Raw genomic sequence first — 21148 nt, 5'->3', positions numbered from 1 at the left:
TATGGTCAACTAATCTATGACAAAGGAGCCAAGGATATACAATGGACAAAAGACAGTCTCTTCAATAAGTGGTGCTGGGAAAACTGGACAGCTACATGTAAAAGAATGAAATTAGAACACTCCTTAATACCATACACAAAAATAAACTCAAAAGGAATTAAAGACCTAAATGTAAGTCCACACACTATAAAACTCCTAGAGGAACACACAGGAAGATCACTCTTCAACATAAGTCACAGCAAGATTTTTTTGACCCACCTCCTAGAGTAATGGAAGTAAAAACAAAAATAAACAAGTGGAACCTAGTAAAACTTAAAAGCTTTTGCACAACAAAGGGAACTATAAGCAAGATGAAAAGACAACCCTCAGAATGGGAGAGAATACTTGCAAACGAATCAACAGACAAAGGATTAATCTCCAAAATATATAAACAGTTCAGGCAGTTCAATATATATAAAAAAAAACAAACAACCCAATCAAAAAATGGGCAGGAGACCTAAATAGGCATTTCTCCAAAGAAGACATACAGATGGCCAAGAGGCCCATGAAAAGCTGCTCAACATCAATAATTATTAGAGAAATGCAAATCAAAACTATAATGAGATATCACTTCACACTGGTTAGAATGGGCATCATCTGAAAATCTACAAACAATAAATGCTGGAGAGGCTGTGGAGAAAAGGGAACCCTCCTGCACTGTTGGAGGAAATGTAAATTGATACAGCCAGTATGGAGAACAGTATGGAGGTTCCTTGAAAAACTAAAAATAGAGTTACCATATGACCCAGCAATCGCACTGCTGGGCATATACCCAGAGAAAACCATAATTCAAAAAGACACATGCACCCCAATGTTCATTGCAGCACTATCTACAACAGCCAGGTCATGGAAGTAACCTAAATGTCCATCAACAGATGAATGGATAAAGAAGATGTGGTACATATGTACAATGGGATATTACTCAGCCATAAAAAGGACCGAAATCAGGACATTTATAGAGACATGAATGGACCTAGAGACTGTCATACAGAGTGAAGTGAGTCAGAAAGAGAAAAACAAATATCGTATATTAATGCATATATGTGGAATATAGAAAAATGGTACAGATCAACTGGTTTGCAAGGCAGAAATAGAGACACAGATGTAGAGAACAAACATATGGACACCAAGGGGGGAAAGTGGGTGGGGGTGGTGGGGGTGGGATGAACTGGGAGATTGGGATTGCCATATATGCATTACCAATCAGAAAAAAAAATCAAACTTTAAATATGTGCAGTTTATTGTGTGTCAATTATATCTCAATAAAATATGTTCTTAACAAAAATGGGCAGAAGAACCAAATAGACATTTTTCCTAAGAAGAAATGCCGACGACCAACAGGCACATGAAAAGATGCTCAGCATCGCTAATCATCAGGGAAATTCAAATAAAACCCACAATGAGATATCACGTCACACCTGTCAGAATGGCTATCACCAAAAAGAACACAAATAAGAAATGTTGGCAAGGATGTGGAGAAAAGGGAACCCTCGTACACTGTTGGTGGGAATGTAAATTGATGCAGCCACTGTGGAAAACAGTATGGAGGTTTCTCAGAAAACTAAAAACACAACTACCGTATGATCCAGCAATTCCATTCCTGAGTATATATCTAAAAAAAAAAAAAAACACTAATTGGAAAAGCTACATGCACCTCAATGTTCACAGCAGCATTATCTACAATTACCAAGCTATGGAAGCAACCTAAGTGTCTATCAACAGATGAATGGATAAAGAAGATGTGATATATATATGTGTGTGTACATACAGATACATACATATACATATACACGATGGAATACTACACAGCCATAAAAAGGAGTGAGATCTTCCCATCTGAAGCAACATGGATGGAACTGGAGGGCATTATACTAAGTGAAATAAATCAGACAAAGACAAATACTGTATGATATCACTTATAGGTGGAATCTAAAAAGTGAAACTAGTGAATGTAACAAAAAAGAAACAGACACACAGACATAGAGAACAAACTAGTGATTACCAGTGGGGAGGGGGAAGCAGAGAGGGGCAATATAGGGGAAGAGGATTAAGAGTTACAAACTATTGGGTATAAAATAAACTATAAGGATATGTTGTACAACACAGGGAACATAGCCAGTATTTTATAATAACTATGGAGTATAACCTTTAAAAATTGTGACTCACTAATTGTATACCTGTAACACATAGTATTATGCAGCAACTAGACTTCAATTTAAAAAAATGACGTAGTCCAAACTTGGAAAAGAGCAGTATATTTAACAGTGGCCTAAAGAATGTGTGATGGGAAATGTTAAGTGTGAAAGAAACACACTACAAAATTTAAATGGCATTTTAAAATATTTAAGGAGCTACAATTAATCTGTCCATCTCACAAATCTAAGAATGATTATGCATCATTGGGATATTAGGTTTCAGAAAAAGAAACTAAATCACCTAGGGCATTATTCTCTTACAGGATAAAAATGGCTATTCTATCAGCACTAAAAATTGTTTTGTCTGAAAGTTTATAATCTGTAAAATTTCTAGAAATCAAGTCAATTAAAATAATTGAAGAAAGCACTCAAAGATTAGTCATGCAGATGACTCTCCATCTGGATGGAGATAATGTACTCTATTCATTTGAAGAGTGTATGTTCATTATTTGTACATTATCCTCCACAATTTGTACTATGTGCTAACTTTAGAAAACAGGCAAATAGCTAAATTTTATAAATCTTAAACTCAATTTGCTTCTTACCTGAAAAAGAAAAGTGTATCAAATCCACAAATCTAGTGATGGTAATAAAGTAGCAGGAGTCCTAACTTGGAATTTAGATTTTTCCTAGAGAAAGGTTCAGGGCTGCTACCAACACTACCGCCCGGTTTACACTGGGCAACTTGAATTAGAAATGGCTATGCGTTCTTTCATCAGTGTCTTATAGTTTTCTGCATACAGGTTTTTTGCCTCCTTAGGCAGATTTATTCCTAGGTATTTTATTCTTTTTGTTGCATGGTAAATGGAAGAGTTTCCTTAATTTCTCTTTCTGTTCTTTCATTGTTAGTGTATAGGAACGCAAGAGCTTTCTGTGCATTAATTTTGTATCCTGCTACTTTACTAAATTCATCGATTAGTGCTCAATGCAATCTCTATCAAATTACCAACGGCATTTTTCACAGAACTAGAACAAGAAATCTTACGATTTGTATGGAAATGCAAAAGACCCCGAATAGCCAAAGCAATCTTGAGAAGGGAAGATGGAGTTGGTGGAATTAGGCTTCCTGACTTCAAACTATACTATAAGGCCACAGTGATCAAGACAGTATGGTACTGGCACAAAAACAGAAAGGAAGATCAATGGAACAGAATAGAGAACTCAGAGATAAACCCAAACACACATGGGCAGCTCATCTTTGACAAAGGAGGCAAGAATATACAATGGAAAAAAGACAGCCTCTTCAAGAAGTGGTGCTGGGAAAATTGGACAGCTACATGTCAAAGAATGAAATGAGAACACTTCCTAACACCATACACAAAAATAAACTCAAAATGGATTCAAGACCTACATGTAAGGCCAGACACTGTAAAACTCCTAAAGGAAAACATAGGCAGAACACTCTATGACATACATCAAAGCAAGATCCTTGTTGACCCACCTCCTAGAATCATGGAAATAAAATCAAGAATAAACAAATGGGACCTCATGAAACTTAAAAGCTTTTGCACAGCGAAAGATACCATAAACAAGACAAGAAGACAACCCTCAGAATGGGAGAAAATACTTGCCAACGAAGCAACAGACAAAGGATTAATCTCCAAAATATACAAGCAGCTCATGCAGCTTAATACCAAAAAAGCAAATAACCCAATACACAAATGGGCAGAAGACCTAAATAGACATTTCTCCAAAGAAGACATACAGAAGGCCAACAAACACATGAAAAGATGCTCAACATCACTAATTATCAGAGAAATGCAAGTCAAAGCCACAATGAGGTTTCACCTCATACCGGTCAGAATGGCCACCATCAAAAAATCTAGAGACAATAAATGTTGGAGAGGGTGTGGAAAAAAGGGAACTCTCCTGCACTGTTGGTGGGATTGTAAGTTGGTACAGCCACTATGGAAAACAGTTTGGAGGTTCCTTAAAAAACTAAAAATAGAACTACCATATGACCCAGTAATCCCACTACTGGGCATATACCCAGAGAAAAGCATGATTCAAAAAGAAACAAGTAGCATAATGTTCATTGCAGCACTATTTACAATAGCCAGGACATGGAAACAACCTAGATGCCCATTGACAGATTAGTGGATGAAGATGATGTGGCACATATATACAATGGAATATTACTCAGCCATAAAAAGGAATGAAATTGAACTATATGTCATGAGGTGGATAGACCTAGAGTCTGTCACACAGAGTGAAGTAAGCCAGAAAGAGAAAAACAAATACTGTATGCTAACACACATATATGGAATCTGAAGAAATGGTACTGATGAACCCAGTGACAGGCAAGAGTGGAGATACAGAAGCAGAGAATGGACTTGAGGACACGGGGCTGGGGTGAGGGGCAAAGGGGAAGTTGGGACGAGGTGAGAGAGTAGCATAGACATATTTACATTACCAGCTGTAAAACAGATAGCTAGTGGGAAGTTGCTGTATAACAAAAAGAGATCAGCTTCATGGGAGATGCCTTGGAGGGCCAGGACGGGGAGGGTGGGGGGGAGTCACGGGAGGGAGGGGATATGGGGATATGTGTGTAGATGCAGTTGATTCACTTTGGTGTACCTCAGAGACGGGTACAAGAGTGTAAAGCAAATACATTCCAGTAAAGAGTTTAAAAAAAAAAACAAAAAAAAGAAATGGCTCTGCAACGGACTGTATACTGTATTTAATGGCCAGTAAGAATGTTGCTGGAGCCCTTGGGTTAGATGTCACAGGAAAGCTTTAGCCTCAGAGTATAGCAATGAATGCTAGCTTTGATCAAGTTTTAGAAAATCATGATGGGGTATATATATATCCTTAGGTCTTAAAAAGGGAGTGCAGCTGGCCTAGCAATATACTACTCTACCTAAATCCATTATGAAAGTTTTCTTCTGACAGCAAATAGGAAATTAAAAATCAGTAATAACTGGGCCATTTTAAGATTTCCTGAAAGGGTTGCAAAATATGTTGGATCTTGACAGCAAAAGTACCCCTAAGGAAGCCTTTGTTTGGTTTAGGTTTTACTTCTCTGTGTACAGAGCTGCTTTTGTTTCAATCCCATTACAACATTGCTCTTACAGGGATTTATTTTTGAATCCAAGAAATCAAGACTTGCTTGACCTCCTAGTTCAATCTAAAAAGACTGTCGTGGCCTAACAACATAGACCACTGTGGTGGATTTCTGGTCAGTTGGCAGCTCTTTCTGAGAAACTCAAACACTGGCCTCAGATGACCTAACTTGACTGTTCTCTAGGCCTTTTTCAGTTGGCATATAACTCTAAAATGAAGCCTTGTAAGAAACAAATCATAATGCCTATTCTTGAGCAAGCAAAAGAAAACATGAGGAAAAACAACGTTAGATGATACATGCAGGCTTTATTTTGCTTTTAATTAGATCTTATGAAATAGGGCACTTTTGAATACTAGATCCAAGTTTGCCCAAATGTGAGAAATTTCACTATGATATAAATTTCTTTTCCATTAAAAAAGCCCACTAAAATTTTTTAAAAAGTGTTAAAACCTCATTTCCTAAGGTGCTTTTCTGAAGCATCTACATTAATAGTTAAATAATATTTACATTAAATGAATATCCTATTATTAATTTGCTGCTTTAAAAGAAAACATTTACATTAGGTTGTCATATGATATTTAATTACTGAGGCAGTTCGATAAGTTTTGACTTAGGATATGAATTATTTTGTATAAGTAAACACCAAGCATTTGTACAAGTAGCTGTAGCAAAAGTGAATTTCTGTTGTGGAAAGTTAAAAGAGAACAAAAAAGATAGTTTGGCAGAAGTGGTTTTATGAGATGATGTTCGAAGGATCACAAAGAGAAGAAAGCAACTATGTTCTTGGATGTAAATGCTGCAAGCCAACCCCACAGAACATTCTTCAACTGAGCATAACACATTCCTTTCTGGGGGAAACCCCCCCTTTCCTTGAGAACAGCATGAAGAAGAATCATAGCTTGTTGCACTTGGAAGGTTTTTTGAACATTCCTCTGCCTTCTGGTAACGTTGACTATGGTGCTATAAAAAGAGAAGGGCACTCAGTGGGAAACACTGGTACTGGGGACAAGCTGATTCTTAGTATTTTACAGTAAATTCTAATCACTGTTTTAAGAAATAACTCACCTGAACAAATAAGGGAATGAGAGGGACTGCTGTAGTTAATAATAGTTTCAGTGAAAATCACACATTCCTTTCACAAAGATGTATATCACAGGAGCTAACTCGGAGACCAGATAGAATTGCCTTAAGGCTGAATTCCCTACTACTGGACAGTTTTGTTCGGAGAACTTGGCTTCTCCTAGTATATAACTGTCTACCATAAAATATTGATAATGGATAAATGGATAGACAAAATGTAGTACATATATAGGATGGAATATTTTTCAGTCTTTAAAAGGAAGGAAATTCTGATACATACTACAACATGGATGAACCTTTGAGGACATTATGTTAGGTGAAATAAGCTAGTCACCAAAGAACAAATGAGGTATGATTTCACTTATATGAGGAACCTACAATAGTCAAATTCCTTGAGACAGAAAGTAGAATGGTGGCTGCCAGGGATTAAGGAGAGGAGAAAATGGTGAGTTGCTGTTTAATGGGTACAGAGTTTCAGTTGGAGAAGCCGAAAAAAGTTCTGGAGATGGATAGTAGTGATGGTAGCTCAACAATGTGAATGTACCTAATTCCACCAAATTGTACACTTAAAAATGCTAAAAGTGGTATATTTATGTTACGTATATTTTACCACAGTAAAGAGACCAAAAAAATGGATAATTCTGTCACATAAAATCTGCCACAAAGGTGTGAATTTTGGGAAATGACCAAATTTAGCATTTTCAAGTCAATAAACGGTAAATTCTTAGCTGTAAAGCTAAATGTTGAGATGGGGAAATCAGTGTAATGACCTTGTGAAATCTACGGGCATGATCCCTTCAGTGGGCTTTGGACACTGCAGAGAGTAAGCAGCTTGGCATTGCTGGGTTGGTGTTAGGACACAGGGACAACGCCAGGAGACACTGGAAACTGCTGTCATAGTGGGAGCGAGGGATTACAAATGATATTTGTAATATATTTGACATAGTACACTATAACTCATAGCACATGGAAGGAACTTCCAACAGTCTTTACCTTAAAATAATGCAAAAAGGGTAAAATAAATTTTTTAAATAAAAATACATTACTTCTCATTTTTTCACTTTTAAAAGCTTTACTGAGTATCATTTATAAACTGTACAATCTGCCCATTGTAAGTGTACAGTTCAATGACTTTTAGTAAATTCCTACAGCTGTACAACCATCATCTCAATCCAGTTTTAGGACATTTCCTTCATCCTCAAGCATTCTCTTGTGTTGTATCTTAGAACACTGCTTAACCCAAGGCAATGAAGATTTACTCCTATATTTTCTTCTAAAAGTTTTATACTTTTAAGCTTATAATTTCCATCTTGTGGAAATCTTTGTGTAATGGTGTGAGGTAAGGGTCTAAGTTTATTTCTTTGCATATGGATAACCAATTGCTCAGCACCATGTTTGAAAAAGCACTATCCTCTCCCACTGAATTGCCCTGGCACCTTTGTTGAAAATCAGTTGGCCATGAATGAGGGCTTATTTCTGAATGCTACTCTATTCTACTGATCCTTATGTCTATCCTTACACCAACACCCTACTATTTTCATTACAGTAGTTTTATAACAAGCTTTGAAGTCAGTTCTCTAGATTTGTTCTTTTTATAAAATTGTTTTTGGCATTCCCATATAAATTGTAGGATCAGATTGTCAACTTCTATTTAAAAAATTCTGCTGGGATGTTGATAAGGACTGCACTGACTCTATAGATCAATATTGAGAAAACTACCATCTTAACAATATTGAATCCTCCAATCCAACAATATGATATCTCTCTCCATTTATTTAGATCTTCCTTACTTTCTTTCAGCAACAGTAGTATTCAGTGTATGAGTCCTACAGCTTTGTGTAATTAAGTATTTTATCCTTTTCAATGGTATTGTGAATATTTTAAAAATTTTGTTTTCACATTATTCCTTGCTCATATATAAAAGTACCGTTAATTTTTGTATGTTGATCTTGTATGCTGCAACCTTGCTAAACTTGCCTATTCTCGTAGATTTTTTGTAGTTTCCTCAGGATTTTCTAAATACACGAATTTTATGATTTTACTTCCTCTTTTCCAATCTGCATGCCTTGAGTTTCTTTTTCTTGCTTTACTGCACTGGCCAGAACCTCCATAACAACGTTGAATAGAAGTGGTAATAGTGGACAATCCTTGCTTTGTTTCTAGTTATATTAGTTTTCTATTGCTGCTTAACAAATGACCATATTCTTAGTCACTTTTCTCTTTTCCTTTAAGTTCATTGATATTTACGTTAAGAATGAAGAAAAACTACTCTGAAAATATTCAGGACATATAATATTTGTAGCTCTCTTTATCTTAGGAATTTTGTTTCATGTGATACTTTTCTCTTGACACTAATACTTCAATACTCTGATGGAAATAGACATGGGAATTTTTGCCCATTCAGTTAGAAACAGTGGAATGAGAGACCCCCATATCCAAAGCAAGCTTCAGGATACTTCAGTCTCCAGTCCCAGGAGTCAGGTAGCACAAGGGCCACCACCACTGCCCTACCATCCAGATGGTTTCATATTTGCTGAAGTTCACTCTTTAAGAGTACATGGGGGGCTTCCTAGGTGGCGCAGTGGTTAAGAATCTGCCTGCCAATGCAGGGGACACGGGTTTGATCCCTGCTCCAGGAAGATCCCACATGCCGCGGAGCAACTAAGCCAGTGCGCCACAACTATTGAGCCTATGCTTTAGAGCCAGTGAGCCACAACTATTGAGCCCATGTGCTGCAACTACTGAAGCCCACGCGCCTAGAGCCCATGCTCCGCAACAAGAGAAGCCACGGCAATGAGGAGCCCGCGCACCACAACGAAGAGCAGCCCCCACTCACCGCAACTAAAGAAACCCCGCACACAGCAAAAAAGACCCAATGCAGCCAATAAAATAAATAAATAAATGAATGAATAAATTAAAAAAAAAAAAAAGAGTACATGGGACCCTGAGAAGGTACCAGTAGCTCAGCCTCTGAAGGTCCTCAAATAGGCCTTATTATTCCAGACATATAAGTGCAAATCGACCAGACTACATAAATTCATGGGAAACTTAGCTTTGGCATTTCCTGACTGGTAACCTATTTAAACATCCAAACCTAACACTGTATCAACTTACTCCTCAGACCCCAAATTACTCAAAAACATCAAATTATTGCAGAAGTTCCATTTTTTCCCTTTTAGGAAACTTCTGAGTTCTAAAAATAAGCTATTCCCAAATATGACTACTAATTTAATATCATCTTAAAAAAAGGAAAATAGTAAATCAAGAGTTGTAGTTTTCCAGTGTTAACTCCAGATCAGATAGAAAAACTCTCTAACTCTCCCTAAAAAGCAAAAAAATCATAATAAAGATGTCAATAATATAAAATATGGAGGATTAAGGACATCAATTTATTTCTAATGTAATATTTTAAAATATTCTATTATAAAAATTGCTCATGAATTAATATAAAAACTGCTAAATCAGGTTGCCATTGCAGTTAGTTTTTGCTTTATTCATCTAATCACTGATTACTTTTTAGGACTTCTCAAAAAAATAATCTTAATTAAGTGGGGTATCACATTTACCATGGAAACAGCAGTCTGTAACAAATGCTAACAACTGGTCAGAGGTATGACAGATGGTGGGTGAATGTTTAAAACTTAGTTGTCAAAGTTTGGCAGAGAGAAATAAATGTGTAATTTAACAATGTTTCGTAACATTGTTGACTTACAAAATAAACATTAATTATGTAATAGGAAAATTTCTACAAAAACTTAATAAAACTGAGAATCAGCACCAAATAATATTTGCAAAATACTTTTTATCTGGAAAAAACTCTTGATTTTTCAGCCCATCAAAAACACATCCATTGTCTCACCATCCAACGTATCACATACAAGTTCTAAAACTGATTCAAAATATTAGTAAAAGACATAATTACACTTTAACACCAATTCCCAAGAAAGCCTAATTAATGAACAACAGTGTAGGGTATCATTTCATTATTTTAGATTTGATTTTTGTAATCTGCACTCATACTTGAAAAATCAGCTCTGGGCAAAATTAGTTTTCTATGCTGTACTAGGCTGAATATTGTCCCCTCAAAATTCATGTCTACCCGGAATCTCAGAATGTGACCTTATTTGGAAATGGGGTTTTTGCAGATGTAATTAACTAAGATGAGGTCATACTGGATTAGAGTGGGCCCTAAATCCAATGACGGGTGTCCTTATAAGAAAGCCATGTGAAGACATATCGAACAGAATCACACACATACAGAGGAGAACACCATGTGGAGACCGAGGCAGAGACTGGAGTAATGCAGCTACAAGCCAAAGAACACTGAGGACTGCACGCAACTACCAGAGCTGGAAGAAGCAAAGAGGGATTCTTCCCTGGAGCCTTGGAGGGAGCATGGCTCTGCTGACACCTGATTTAAGACTTACAGCCTCCAGAACTATAAGAGAATAAGTTGTTATCTTAAGCCACTCCATTTGTGGCAGCTTCGGCAAACACACTCCAAATTGTATTTTACTAAAACTTGATCTATATATTTCATATACAGACCATCACTGTACCAGTGCTTTCAATTTTTGAAAGCAGACATATCGGAACAAGCTGGACCAAGCACAGTTCCTCCTCAAGCCTCTTTATTTCTTCCCACAAAATGAGAAGCAGCATATGTGTACCAGGTGGAACTGGCTGAATAGCAAATATTTAGACATTCTGGATCTATTTCTAACTACAGATTATACTAGATGTGTTTTACTAGAATTCAAATCAGAAAGCATTTCCTCCCTCAGTGGAACCACAGTTTTTCTCCTTTTGTTTTAATGTAAATTCTTTCAATACGACAGATGTTTTGTTTCCTCCAAACCAATTCTAATAACATTTCTTTGAATTTTGAGCTTGTTACTATTTTAAAGGCATGACTAGAAAAAATAAAGTACCACATAATCTTTTATCTTCTGTGGTAACTTAATCTTGTTTGTCAGCTGAAAAATTATGGCTGCAAACTTAGCGATTTTTAGTGTTACTGAATGAATAGGAATTATTTAAATATAATAAAGACATTTCATGAAATAGCTCAGTGAGATTAAGTAACAATCAAGCCATGGTCCACAAAACTAGGCCACTAGGTGTCACTAATTGGAATCCTTGAAAAGGAACCAACAGTGATTCTGCAAAACAAAACAATCCAAATTCAAGCATGGGATATGGAACACTAGAAGAGAGAAGAATGAATGGTCAAAGTTTGAAAAGCTTCTTCTCAAGTGTTGGTCATACCATGATCCTTTGTTTAATGCATACCATAAATACTGAAGTATTGAAACATTTTTTTTTAATGGTTAGATTTCTCTAAATGGCAGCCATTTGAACTTCATTGATCACACTATTGAAATGCAGCCTGTTAACTCGGAAACGAAAGCTTAATGAGCCATATTTAAGGGCTGTAGATCATGAGGGCATCGTCTCACTTATGATGATTAGATTAAGCTTTCATTGAAGGATGGCTCAGTTTGGATCTTTAGAACCAAATGCATCTCAACACTGCCCAGGGCCGGCCTTATAGTCAGTCATTTCAGGAGAGTTCTGGGCTTCACATGTAAGTGCTTGTCTGCAAAATTCTGTAGACATGGTGTCTTTTTATTGGGCACAACTCACTGTCAGCCCACCAGCTCCTTTTCAAATCGAGAGGCACTGACAGGGCACATACTGATACTACAGACACTTCTTTAAGTTAATAATGAATAAAAATCCAAAGGTATATTAAACATGTTTTTCCTCACTAAAATCTATGAATCTCTTCTGAAGTTATGACAATGTCTACTCAAGAATGCAGCAGTTATTCAAAATAATTATTTTCAGTGAGGTCTGAGAAGTTTAGCATTGGAGAGTAAATGGCGGCCTGGCTCAGTTCCAAAGTCCAGTCTGTGTCTGAATATCTGCAGCTCCTTGTAGAAACTAGCAATGTCCTATGCTCAGATACCATGTTACATTAAGTGAGAAAAACACAGCTTTGAAAACTAATTTGGGCTACTCTTAGCCTTTAAATGACAAAAAGTCCTTGATCTAAAGAAGGCCAGTAAATCTTAGCAATGACAACCACTGACTGCACTGAAATCAAATCTCCATGCTCTGCTGCAGCTTCTTTTGAGTATCCCACTTACTAGTTCTAGTAAAGGCTATGACTTCTGTGGCAAATTCACAATTGTCAAAACTTTCTGCATCTGGGACTTCCCTGGTGTTCCAGTGGTTAAGACTCCGCACTCCCAATGCAGGGGGTGTGGGTTCGATCCCTGGTTGGGGAACTCCCACATGCCGTGCTTTGGTGTGGCCAAAAACACACACACCAAAACCAGCAAAAAACCCTTTCTGCATCATATGAAATAATGATAATAGATATTTAAATAGCCAGTGAAAAGAGGTCAAACTCTAATTCAGATAACACATTAACAATAACAATGATGACAATGAAGGAGAAGGAGAAAATGGAATGCCAGGAGCTATCCACAAAACAGAATGAATTTCAAGGGCTTTTTGGTTTCCAAGGAAAGTAACAAGTTATTTGAAATAAACTTAATCTGAAATGTCTTCAAAATACTTAAGATAAATTACACTAAAGAGAAAACCTATTTCCTTATTTCAGTAAAGCACATTTTTTTAGCTTTACTGAAGTACAATTGACAAATACAATTGCAGTATATTTAAAGTGTACAACATGATGATTTGATAAATGTATACATTGTGAAGGGATTCTCACAATCAATTTAATTAACACATCCATCACTTCACACATTTATCTTTTTTTCTTGATGAGAATACTTAAGTTCTATTCTCTTAGCAAATTTCAATTATAAAATACGTTATCAACTATAATCACAACACTATACATTAGATCCTCTGACCTTACTTATCTTATAGCTGAAAGTTTGTACCCTGTTACCAACTTCTCCCCATTTCCCCCACCTCTGAGCCTGGACAACCATCATTCCACTTTGTTTCTATGAGTTTGACTTTTTTTTTTAAGATTAAACACATAATTGATACCATGCAGTGTTTGTCTTTCTCTGTCTGGCTTATTTCACCTAGTAGATTTAAAAACCACTTCCCAGCTCTCTTGCAAGTAGGTAAGCATGTAACTAGTACTTGCCAATGGAATATGGACAAGTGTGATGCAGCCCACTTTCAACCTTTACCCTGCAAAATTCTCCATTTTTCTATCATCTGCTGGCTAGGTGCAAAGGATGCAATGGAAGATTCCAAAACCCTGAGAGATGGCAGAATCACAAAGTAGAAGAAGCCTGGATCCCTGAATGCCACTGTGGAAGAGACTCTTCCTGCTCCTCCCCTTTTCATCTGTGATGTGAGCAAGAAATAAACTTCTATTCCATTAAGTCACTAAAATTTTAGGATTGCATGCTGTAGCAGTTAGTCCTGAATTAACACATACACTAAAAAGCCTAAGTAATTAAAAAATGATAATTAATTTGATTTGACCAAATCTATGGGTAGAAGCAACTGTTAGATACCTATGACTGCACTTAGTGTGAAGGTGAAAGACACTGTGACACTCTTAGCTTAGCTTTTCCCAAACTGGTCCTTACCAATTTGACAGTATTGTGAATAAAAGTTCTCTGCCCAAATTAGTTTGAGAAAAGCTATTAGAGTTAATCAGGTTTCTTTACTATAGGACATCTTAGAGTTGCTATATACTAACACCCATTGTGAATCCATATGAAGGGAATAAAGAATGTAGCATTTTCCAAACATATAATCAATAAATAATTTAACCAATAAATTTAAGATCTACTCCCCACTCTCAAATGGTAAGACCCACCACTATCTCCCAGAGCAATGCTCTGTAGAATACATTCTGGGAAATTTTGCTTCAGTTTAATCTGTGTCATACGGTCGATTAATCAGAGTGAGCACCAAAAAGTTCTAGGCATCCCAAAGCAAAATTCATCTCTTATTAAGGGAAGATTTTTCTTGTAAAAAGACTAATATGTACTAGTAGACTAATACGTACTAAGAAAGTTTTCACTGCTGAAGTTAACTAAGTTCTCTAAGAAAGGTATTTTACTTAATGACTGAAATGAAGGCAAATATGAACTGTCAGCTTCTGACTTTTCCTTGTATCTGTCAGTGAAGCCTGTCATATATAATGATGGAATATATTCTTATGTTTTAAGAAGACACTGAGTTTATGAAAACCAGCAACGTTAAGTATGAAATGTGTATGTGAATACAGTCCATTGCACAATATCTCACTTACTTTTCTCTCTCCTATACTCATGTTGGAGGTGGCATCTTTGAAAACAATGTTTAAAAGCAATAAAAGGTAATCACAGCTAAGATCAATGGATTCTTCTATTAGAAGCACATATATAAAATGTACAACTTCTTCCAGTGTGACTTGTTGGGCTATACTGCATTTGTACTTTATTTCAGTTATGAATCTATGATGGATGACTTCCCACATTTCTCACAGACTGAATGCAACTGAAAAAGGACTATTATGATGGACATTTGGATATTCATATAAAGTAAAATGTTATGGTAAATATTCAGTGTACCCAAAAAATTTAATAAAAAGAAAGACTTACATCTAGTAGTGTGTGAAGATGCTGATCCTGGAAAACACTGTGCAGAAAATCTAAGTCCTTTTCACTGCAGTCTGTAAGTGCATGAATTTCTTCCAGGCTGTCCAGCACCTGTGAGACTGCTCCTAAGGAGAACAAACAGAAAAGAAACAGCCAGTAGAGAAAGTCAATGCCAAAGTAACCTTCATAACCTGAATCTTACACTTCAGAACTGTGGACTAACAAACAGAACTTCAAAGGTTCATGTCTTTACTGAAAAATAAACTTACATGTGTTTCATATCACTTAAGGATAGAGTATTTGCAGTAAGTTTATGTCCTTAACAATGTATTTGTGTGTTCTTCATTTTTAAAAGTAAATTGAATCTTGTCTTACTTGAATTAAGGAAACGCATCAACTATAACTGAGCTTCTAGAAGATCTGGGTGCAGAAAGTTGTATCAATACATCAGAAAGAGAGTGTGGGTTCCAATGACCCCATGATGTTTTGAAATATTACAGAAATAACATAGGTGGCCATTTCACACAGGTGCATTCCATCAAGAATCGAAGATAAAGTCGGCTGTAGATCTGAGGGAGAAACCTTCAACTGGGAGCTCCTGCTGTGCAAAATAGGCTTCTTAGGATTTTTAAGGCTCAAACTTAAGTTAGCAAAAATCCCACTCCACTCTTTTTCCTACCTTTATGTACAAAGTCAAGGGAACCAAGTTGTTCTCAGTCTACTGGGACCCTTTTTTTTCAAAGACAAAGGGTAGGTATACTGACTGACACTTCCAAATTCCATGTTAGATACTAGGGGAAATCATTTTTGCAGGGCAGTGCAGTCACTTTCTTTAAATTTCCTCTAATAACCAGGGATCCAGAGAGGCAGCAGCAGGGAGAGATACATACCGAGTAGTAACAAAGTCTCTTAGCCTTTAAGAAATGATTAGCCTATTTTACTCTGGAGACAACACACACATACACACTCCAGAGAAAGAAAAGCACCCAGAGAGGCTACACTTCAGAACATTAGTGTACAGTGTTAGAGACATTCTAACAATAAGTGCCTCACTGCACATGTAACTCTTAGATCCATAGTTTTCAACCAGCAGCAATTTTGTGCCTCAGGGGGACATTTGGCAATGTCTGGAGACACGTTTGGCTGTCACAACTGTGGTGGTGGTCGGAGTGGGGAGATGGGTTGTGCTACTGTCATCTAGTGGGTAGAGGCCTGGGATGCTACTAAACATCCTACAATGCACAGGATGGCTCCCCAGCAAGAACGAATTATGTAGTCCAAAATGTCAATAGTGCTGAGGTTGTTTTACATAAAGATAAAAATCTTGAATCTTTCTGTTCTGGAACTCTACGCTGTTTCTAGTTACTTCGGGTCTTGGACTTCATCCAAGACCCAAAAAGCAATCTGGTAATTTATATCAAAGAGCCTTAAAAACGCTCATGCACGTTGATTCAGTAATTCCATTTATAAAAACCTACATTAAGGAAAAAATTGGAAACGTAGAAAAAGATTTATGTGTAAGGATATCTATCATATAAAATGGATAAATATCAAAAAGTTAGAGGATGACTACATAAATTATAGAACATTCATGTAATGGAATATATAGCCACATAAAAATTGTTTTTGAAGAATTTTAAAGACAGAAATCTGCATGATATAAAATTCAAGAAAGCAGAATGCAAAACCACATAAACTGTATATCCCCAATTATAACTGAAAAAATATATATACAAATTCAGAAAAAAACCCCAACAGAATGAAAAATACCAAAAAGATAATAGTAGTTATGTTTATTTTCCTATTTATACTTCATTCTGTTTTTGTCCGTATGTTCTAAGGTTTCTACAATAGAAAAAAAAAGTTGCTATATAAGCAACTGCTTTTTGCAGTATTTAATTATGTTAAAAATTTGAGGCTTAAGACACACATCAAGTGGTTATTCACATGGAAATTACTGTAGCTAATTTTTGAAAAATTTGACTTTATTTTGAGATAATTGTAGATTCACATGCAGTTGTAAGAAATAATACAGAAAGATCTCATGTACCCTTCACCCAGTTTCCCCCAATGGTAACATCTTTTAAAACTGTCATATATCATAACCAGAATATTGACATAGATATAGTCAAGCTACAGAATATTTCCATCAGCACAACGATCTTTCATGTTGCCCTTTTATAACTGCAATAATTTCCCTCCTGCCCTTCCTCCTCCTAACCCCTGGCAACTACTAACCTGTTCTCCACTTTCACAATTTTGTCATTTCAAGGATGCTATATAAATGAAACAATACAGTATGTAACCTTTGGGGACTGGCTTTTTTGACAGCATAATTCTCTGGAGATTCATCCAAGTTGTTGCATGTATCAATAGTTTAATCCTTTTTATTCTTGGGTAGTATTCCATGGCACGGATGTACCACAGTTGGATCATTCATCTGTTGATGGGACTGCGGATACTTTTAAATTTTGAATAAATTTTGAATAATACACATATCAGGCTATTGGTATTCTTTCACTGAAAATATTAAGTGGATACTAAGTGGAATAAAAAAGGTACAAGGCAGAAACCAGTCCTCATTTCCCCTGCTATTCCTGAAAAGGTATTAACCTAATCCACTTCCTTCTACTTGCTCTTCTCAGGACTTTTACTTTGCTCTGAGTAGGAAAAAAAAATCTGGAAATTAGGTAAAAGTCAGCTCTCTAATCCCTTATTAAAAGCCTTGGAAAGTAAGAGATGATGTAAAGAAATTAGTCCCAAATGTCCTACTGAGCCCCTGATCCCAGCATATCATCAACAGGAAAATTAAATGATGCCAGGTTACTAAAGCTAGTTCTAAGCTTCTGGATTAACTGCAACAACAAAAATACTAATGAAATGTGGGGTTTGGGTATATTAAAAAAATTCAACAGATAGCACAGAAAGCTAATTATCACTTTTACTTAGTTATCTTAGTGGAATCTTATCTAGTTTTTATTGTCTCTATCCAGCATTGCTTATGCTGATATATAATCTAGGTAGTAGTTTATACTATAAAATTAAAATAAAACAATCTTGTATCTAGCGAATACTAGGATGGAAAGTCTAACCACTGGGAATTTTGGCTGCACCAGACCAGGGACGTATCATTTGTCGGTCTGTGAACTCCCAAAGCTCTGTGCAATTCGTGCCCTACCAACACTCTCCTTGGGTTACCCTATGTTTGCATTCGCTCACTCTTTGTTTCTGTGCTATAAGGTCCTTAAGGCAGGTGGATATTTGATTCATTTTATTACATCCATAAAGTATGCCTTGAATTAATTAAGTACTAAAGAAACAATAATAATAGCAACTCCCAATTCTTAAGTGTTTGTTATGTGCCTGTGTCTCTAGTAAGCAAGATCCACCAGGTCAACAGGTCTATTTAATTTCCTTGGATCTGTCAACTTTTCTGAACTGATTTATATTCTTATCTTGTACCCAATTGTGATTAATTTCATAGGTTTTTCAATCATGAAAGGAAGCATTTCCACAGGTGTACTCAAGTTGCCTATTTCAAGCTCTGAAAAGTACCCCTAATTTAAAGTTTCTGTAATTAGGAAAATTATAGTTTTTATTCCATTTCTCCTTCTTTTCACATTGAATTAACACATATTTTTGGTCTAACCTCAAAATCTTTTTTACCCTTGATCATTTTAACATGTCCTGCTGACACCTCTTCTAAGTTTCGTTATTTCTTTGAGTATGACCAGCAGAACCACGTCTCACAGATGTGTACAATTGTTATCTGCAGTTCAACACCAAGCCCATGTAAAAATCTCATAATTTTTCAGTTCATTATAAAATATAAATGTACACAAAGACATTTCTGGGGCTTCTTCACTGCTATTGTTTTAAACACAGAGGCAGTAGTAATAATTAGTACAACACAACAACACTATACACACAGGCTCTTAAGCTGTTACTAGCATTTATTTTGTTGATCAATACTGTCATATCTGAAAGAACTATTCACTTTTCTCAAAAACTGAAGAGGATATTTTTTCTATAAAACCTCTGAATGAACTTGTAACTAACTTGAAAAAAAAAAACAATCAATAAATAGTACATAAGTTCATCTCAGAGGGCAACTTATCTGAAGGCAGGACTGTAGGTATCCTATTCACTTTTGTATTCCAGGCTGCATTTTGCAGAGTGTTTTGTACAAAAAGACACAGTAAATAGGTTCGATTAAAATTATTGTTTTTTGAGCAAATTCTGAAGAATTGAAAATAAGATATTATGATGAGAAATATGTAACCACAGAAAAGTTTATTTTATAGCAGTTTCCTCAAAGTCATGATGAAAATTATTTTAATACTTATATTTGTGTAACAGTTTATAATTTCCAAAGTGCTTTTTACACTTATTATCTTATGTGATTCCACAATAACCCCGTCCTGTAGACAGGTGTTTTTGTATTTGAAAAATCAGAGGCTCGTTGGGGTTAAATGACGGCGGGGCCACAGCAGTGAGTTAGAAGAGAGTCTTAGAATCCAGGTCTCTAACACCTAATCCTTCCACTACAGACTGGCCCCTCCTGAAACCATGTTTTACCCTCAGCAACACACCTGAATAATCTGCATTTGGTAATGAGATGATGTCCAACTTCTATTCTCTTTTTAATCTGAATTTTGTTTACCATATAAGGTTTATTTTCTTAGGCCTTGGTCCAAACTTTCACAATGATAAATTTTTTAGAAAGTAATCAAGCCCTGTCTCCAGAATAGTATTTTGCTTTAACTTTTCCATAATTCATTTGGTAATCAAGTTTGTATCTAAAAATTAGGTTGATAATCACACATTTTAACTTTGAACATTTCTACTTTTCCCAAGAATCCCATTGATACTTTCTCAAAAGTTTTCTGCTACTGTTATGAAATAATAATCAAAAGCATAAATATGTTAACTGTTTTAAAAATGTTTTCTGAGTCGATTTCTTTAAAGAGAAATATGCTTTAAAGGTCAATAAAACTCTGAGTCTAGAACAGTTTCGTTATAAGAGTGGAAAAGTCTCACAAAAAAGTTGACTGAGTAAAAATAACCTGAAAGGAAGAAAGAAAGATAAATAGAATGTTTAAACTAAAACGTTCTCAGTGTCAAAGTAGGTTGAGTCTGTCTTAAAACTATTTCCCCCTAGCTTTACTATGAAAAGTTTCAAACATATGGAAAGTAGACAGAACTGTACTCACCACCTAGATTCTACAATTAACAGTTTGTGATATTTGCTGTATCACATATCTATCCACATATCATCTTATTTTTCATTCATCTCAAAATAAGTGGCAGAGTGGTCAACATCAGTACACTTCACCTCTAAACATATCAGCATAGATTTTAGTACTTCTCTCTCTCTCTCAGGTAAAATTTACATAGAGTGAAATACACAAATCTTAAGTGTACCATTCAATGAGTTTTGATAAATGTATACACTGCATACATCTGATAAACTCCATACACCCATGTATGCAGTTATTTTAGCAACTAAGATTTGTATGTGTATATTTAAAAAATTATATGTATACCTATAAAACCAAATATCACTGAGCAAATTCAGCATCTCAGTCTAGTCTAGTTTCTCTTGAAGAGTTATCAATAACCTCTACTTCCTATTACATTAGCAGTCTTATTTATATAACACTGAATTGGTATACACACATTCATATCACCCACTCAATCAAAGCCCCTCCTTGCAAGCACAGTAGCATTAAAAAAAATGTGCTTACTAAGGTAGAATTAAGTTAAAATTCATCAGTTTAGGTGTCCATTTTTATCACTCCACAAAAGTTCCTTCTTGTCCCTTTGCAGTCAACCTCTTCCCCCTACCCCTACCCCAGGACAACAGCTTTTGTTCCCACTGTACAAAGCAAATTCTGGTTATCAGTCAAGTTATAAGCAAGAGTGAATCCTGTAATGAAAATTTTATTTTGGACTTAAGCATCTGTGCTATATCCAATTCAAGTTATGAAGACTTACGCATGGTGATAAATGTTTTAGGTCCTTTATGTATAGATTATAGTGCAGATGCCTTAAATCTATTAGTTAAAAGTAAAAACTCTGCAAGTGTATTCTGTCAGAGTACAGATACCATAATTCTAATGCCATTATACTTGTTAAAACAACCTATGTTTCCAAACAGCAACATTGTTGGGCACAAATTT

General features: G+C 35.8%; 1 protein-coding gene across 10 annotated transcripts in view; it reads right to left on the bottom strand.

Annotated features, from left to right (window-relative positions):
• The window catches only part of CASK (calcium/calmodulin dependent serine protein kinase), a 354245-nt gene that overhangs the window by 64935 nt on the left and 268162 nt on the right, over nucleotides 1–21148 (bottom strand). For all 10 annotated transcript variants that reach the window (XM_057717512.1, XM_057717505.1, XM_057717507.1 and 7 more), the window contains one exon: nucleotides 14970–15091. In XM_057717512.1, coding sequence (XP_057573495.1) covers nucleotides 14970–15091 — 122 coding nt within the window. The remainder of the gene's footprint in view (nucleotides 1–14969; nucleotides 15092–21148) is intronic.

Source organism: Hippopotamus amphibius, chromosome X (genome assembly GCF_030028045.1).
Source record: "Hippopotamus amphibius kiboko isolate mHipAmp2 chromosome X, mHipAmp2.hap2, whole genome shotgun sequence".
NCBI classification, from domain to species: Eukaryota; Metazoa; Chordata; class Mammalia; order Artiodactyla; family Hippopotamidae; genus Hippopotamus; species Hippopotamus amphibius.
The sequence above is the reverse complement of the archived record's forward strand: the minus strand, read 5'-3'. Positions and strand labels throughout refer to the sequence as shown.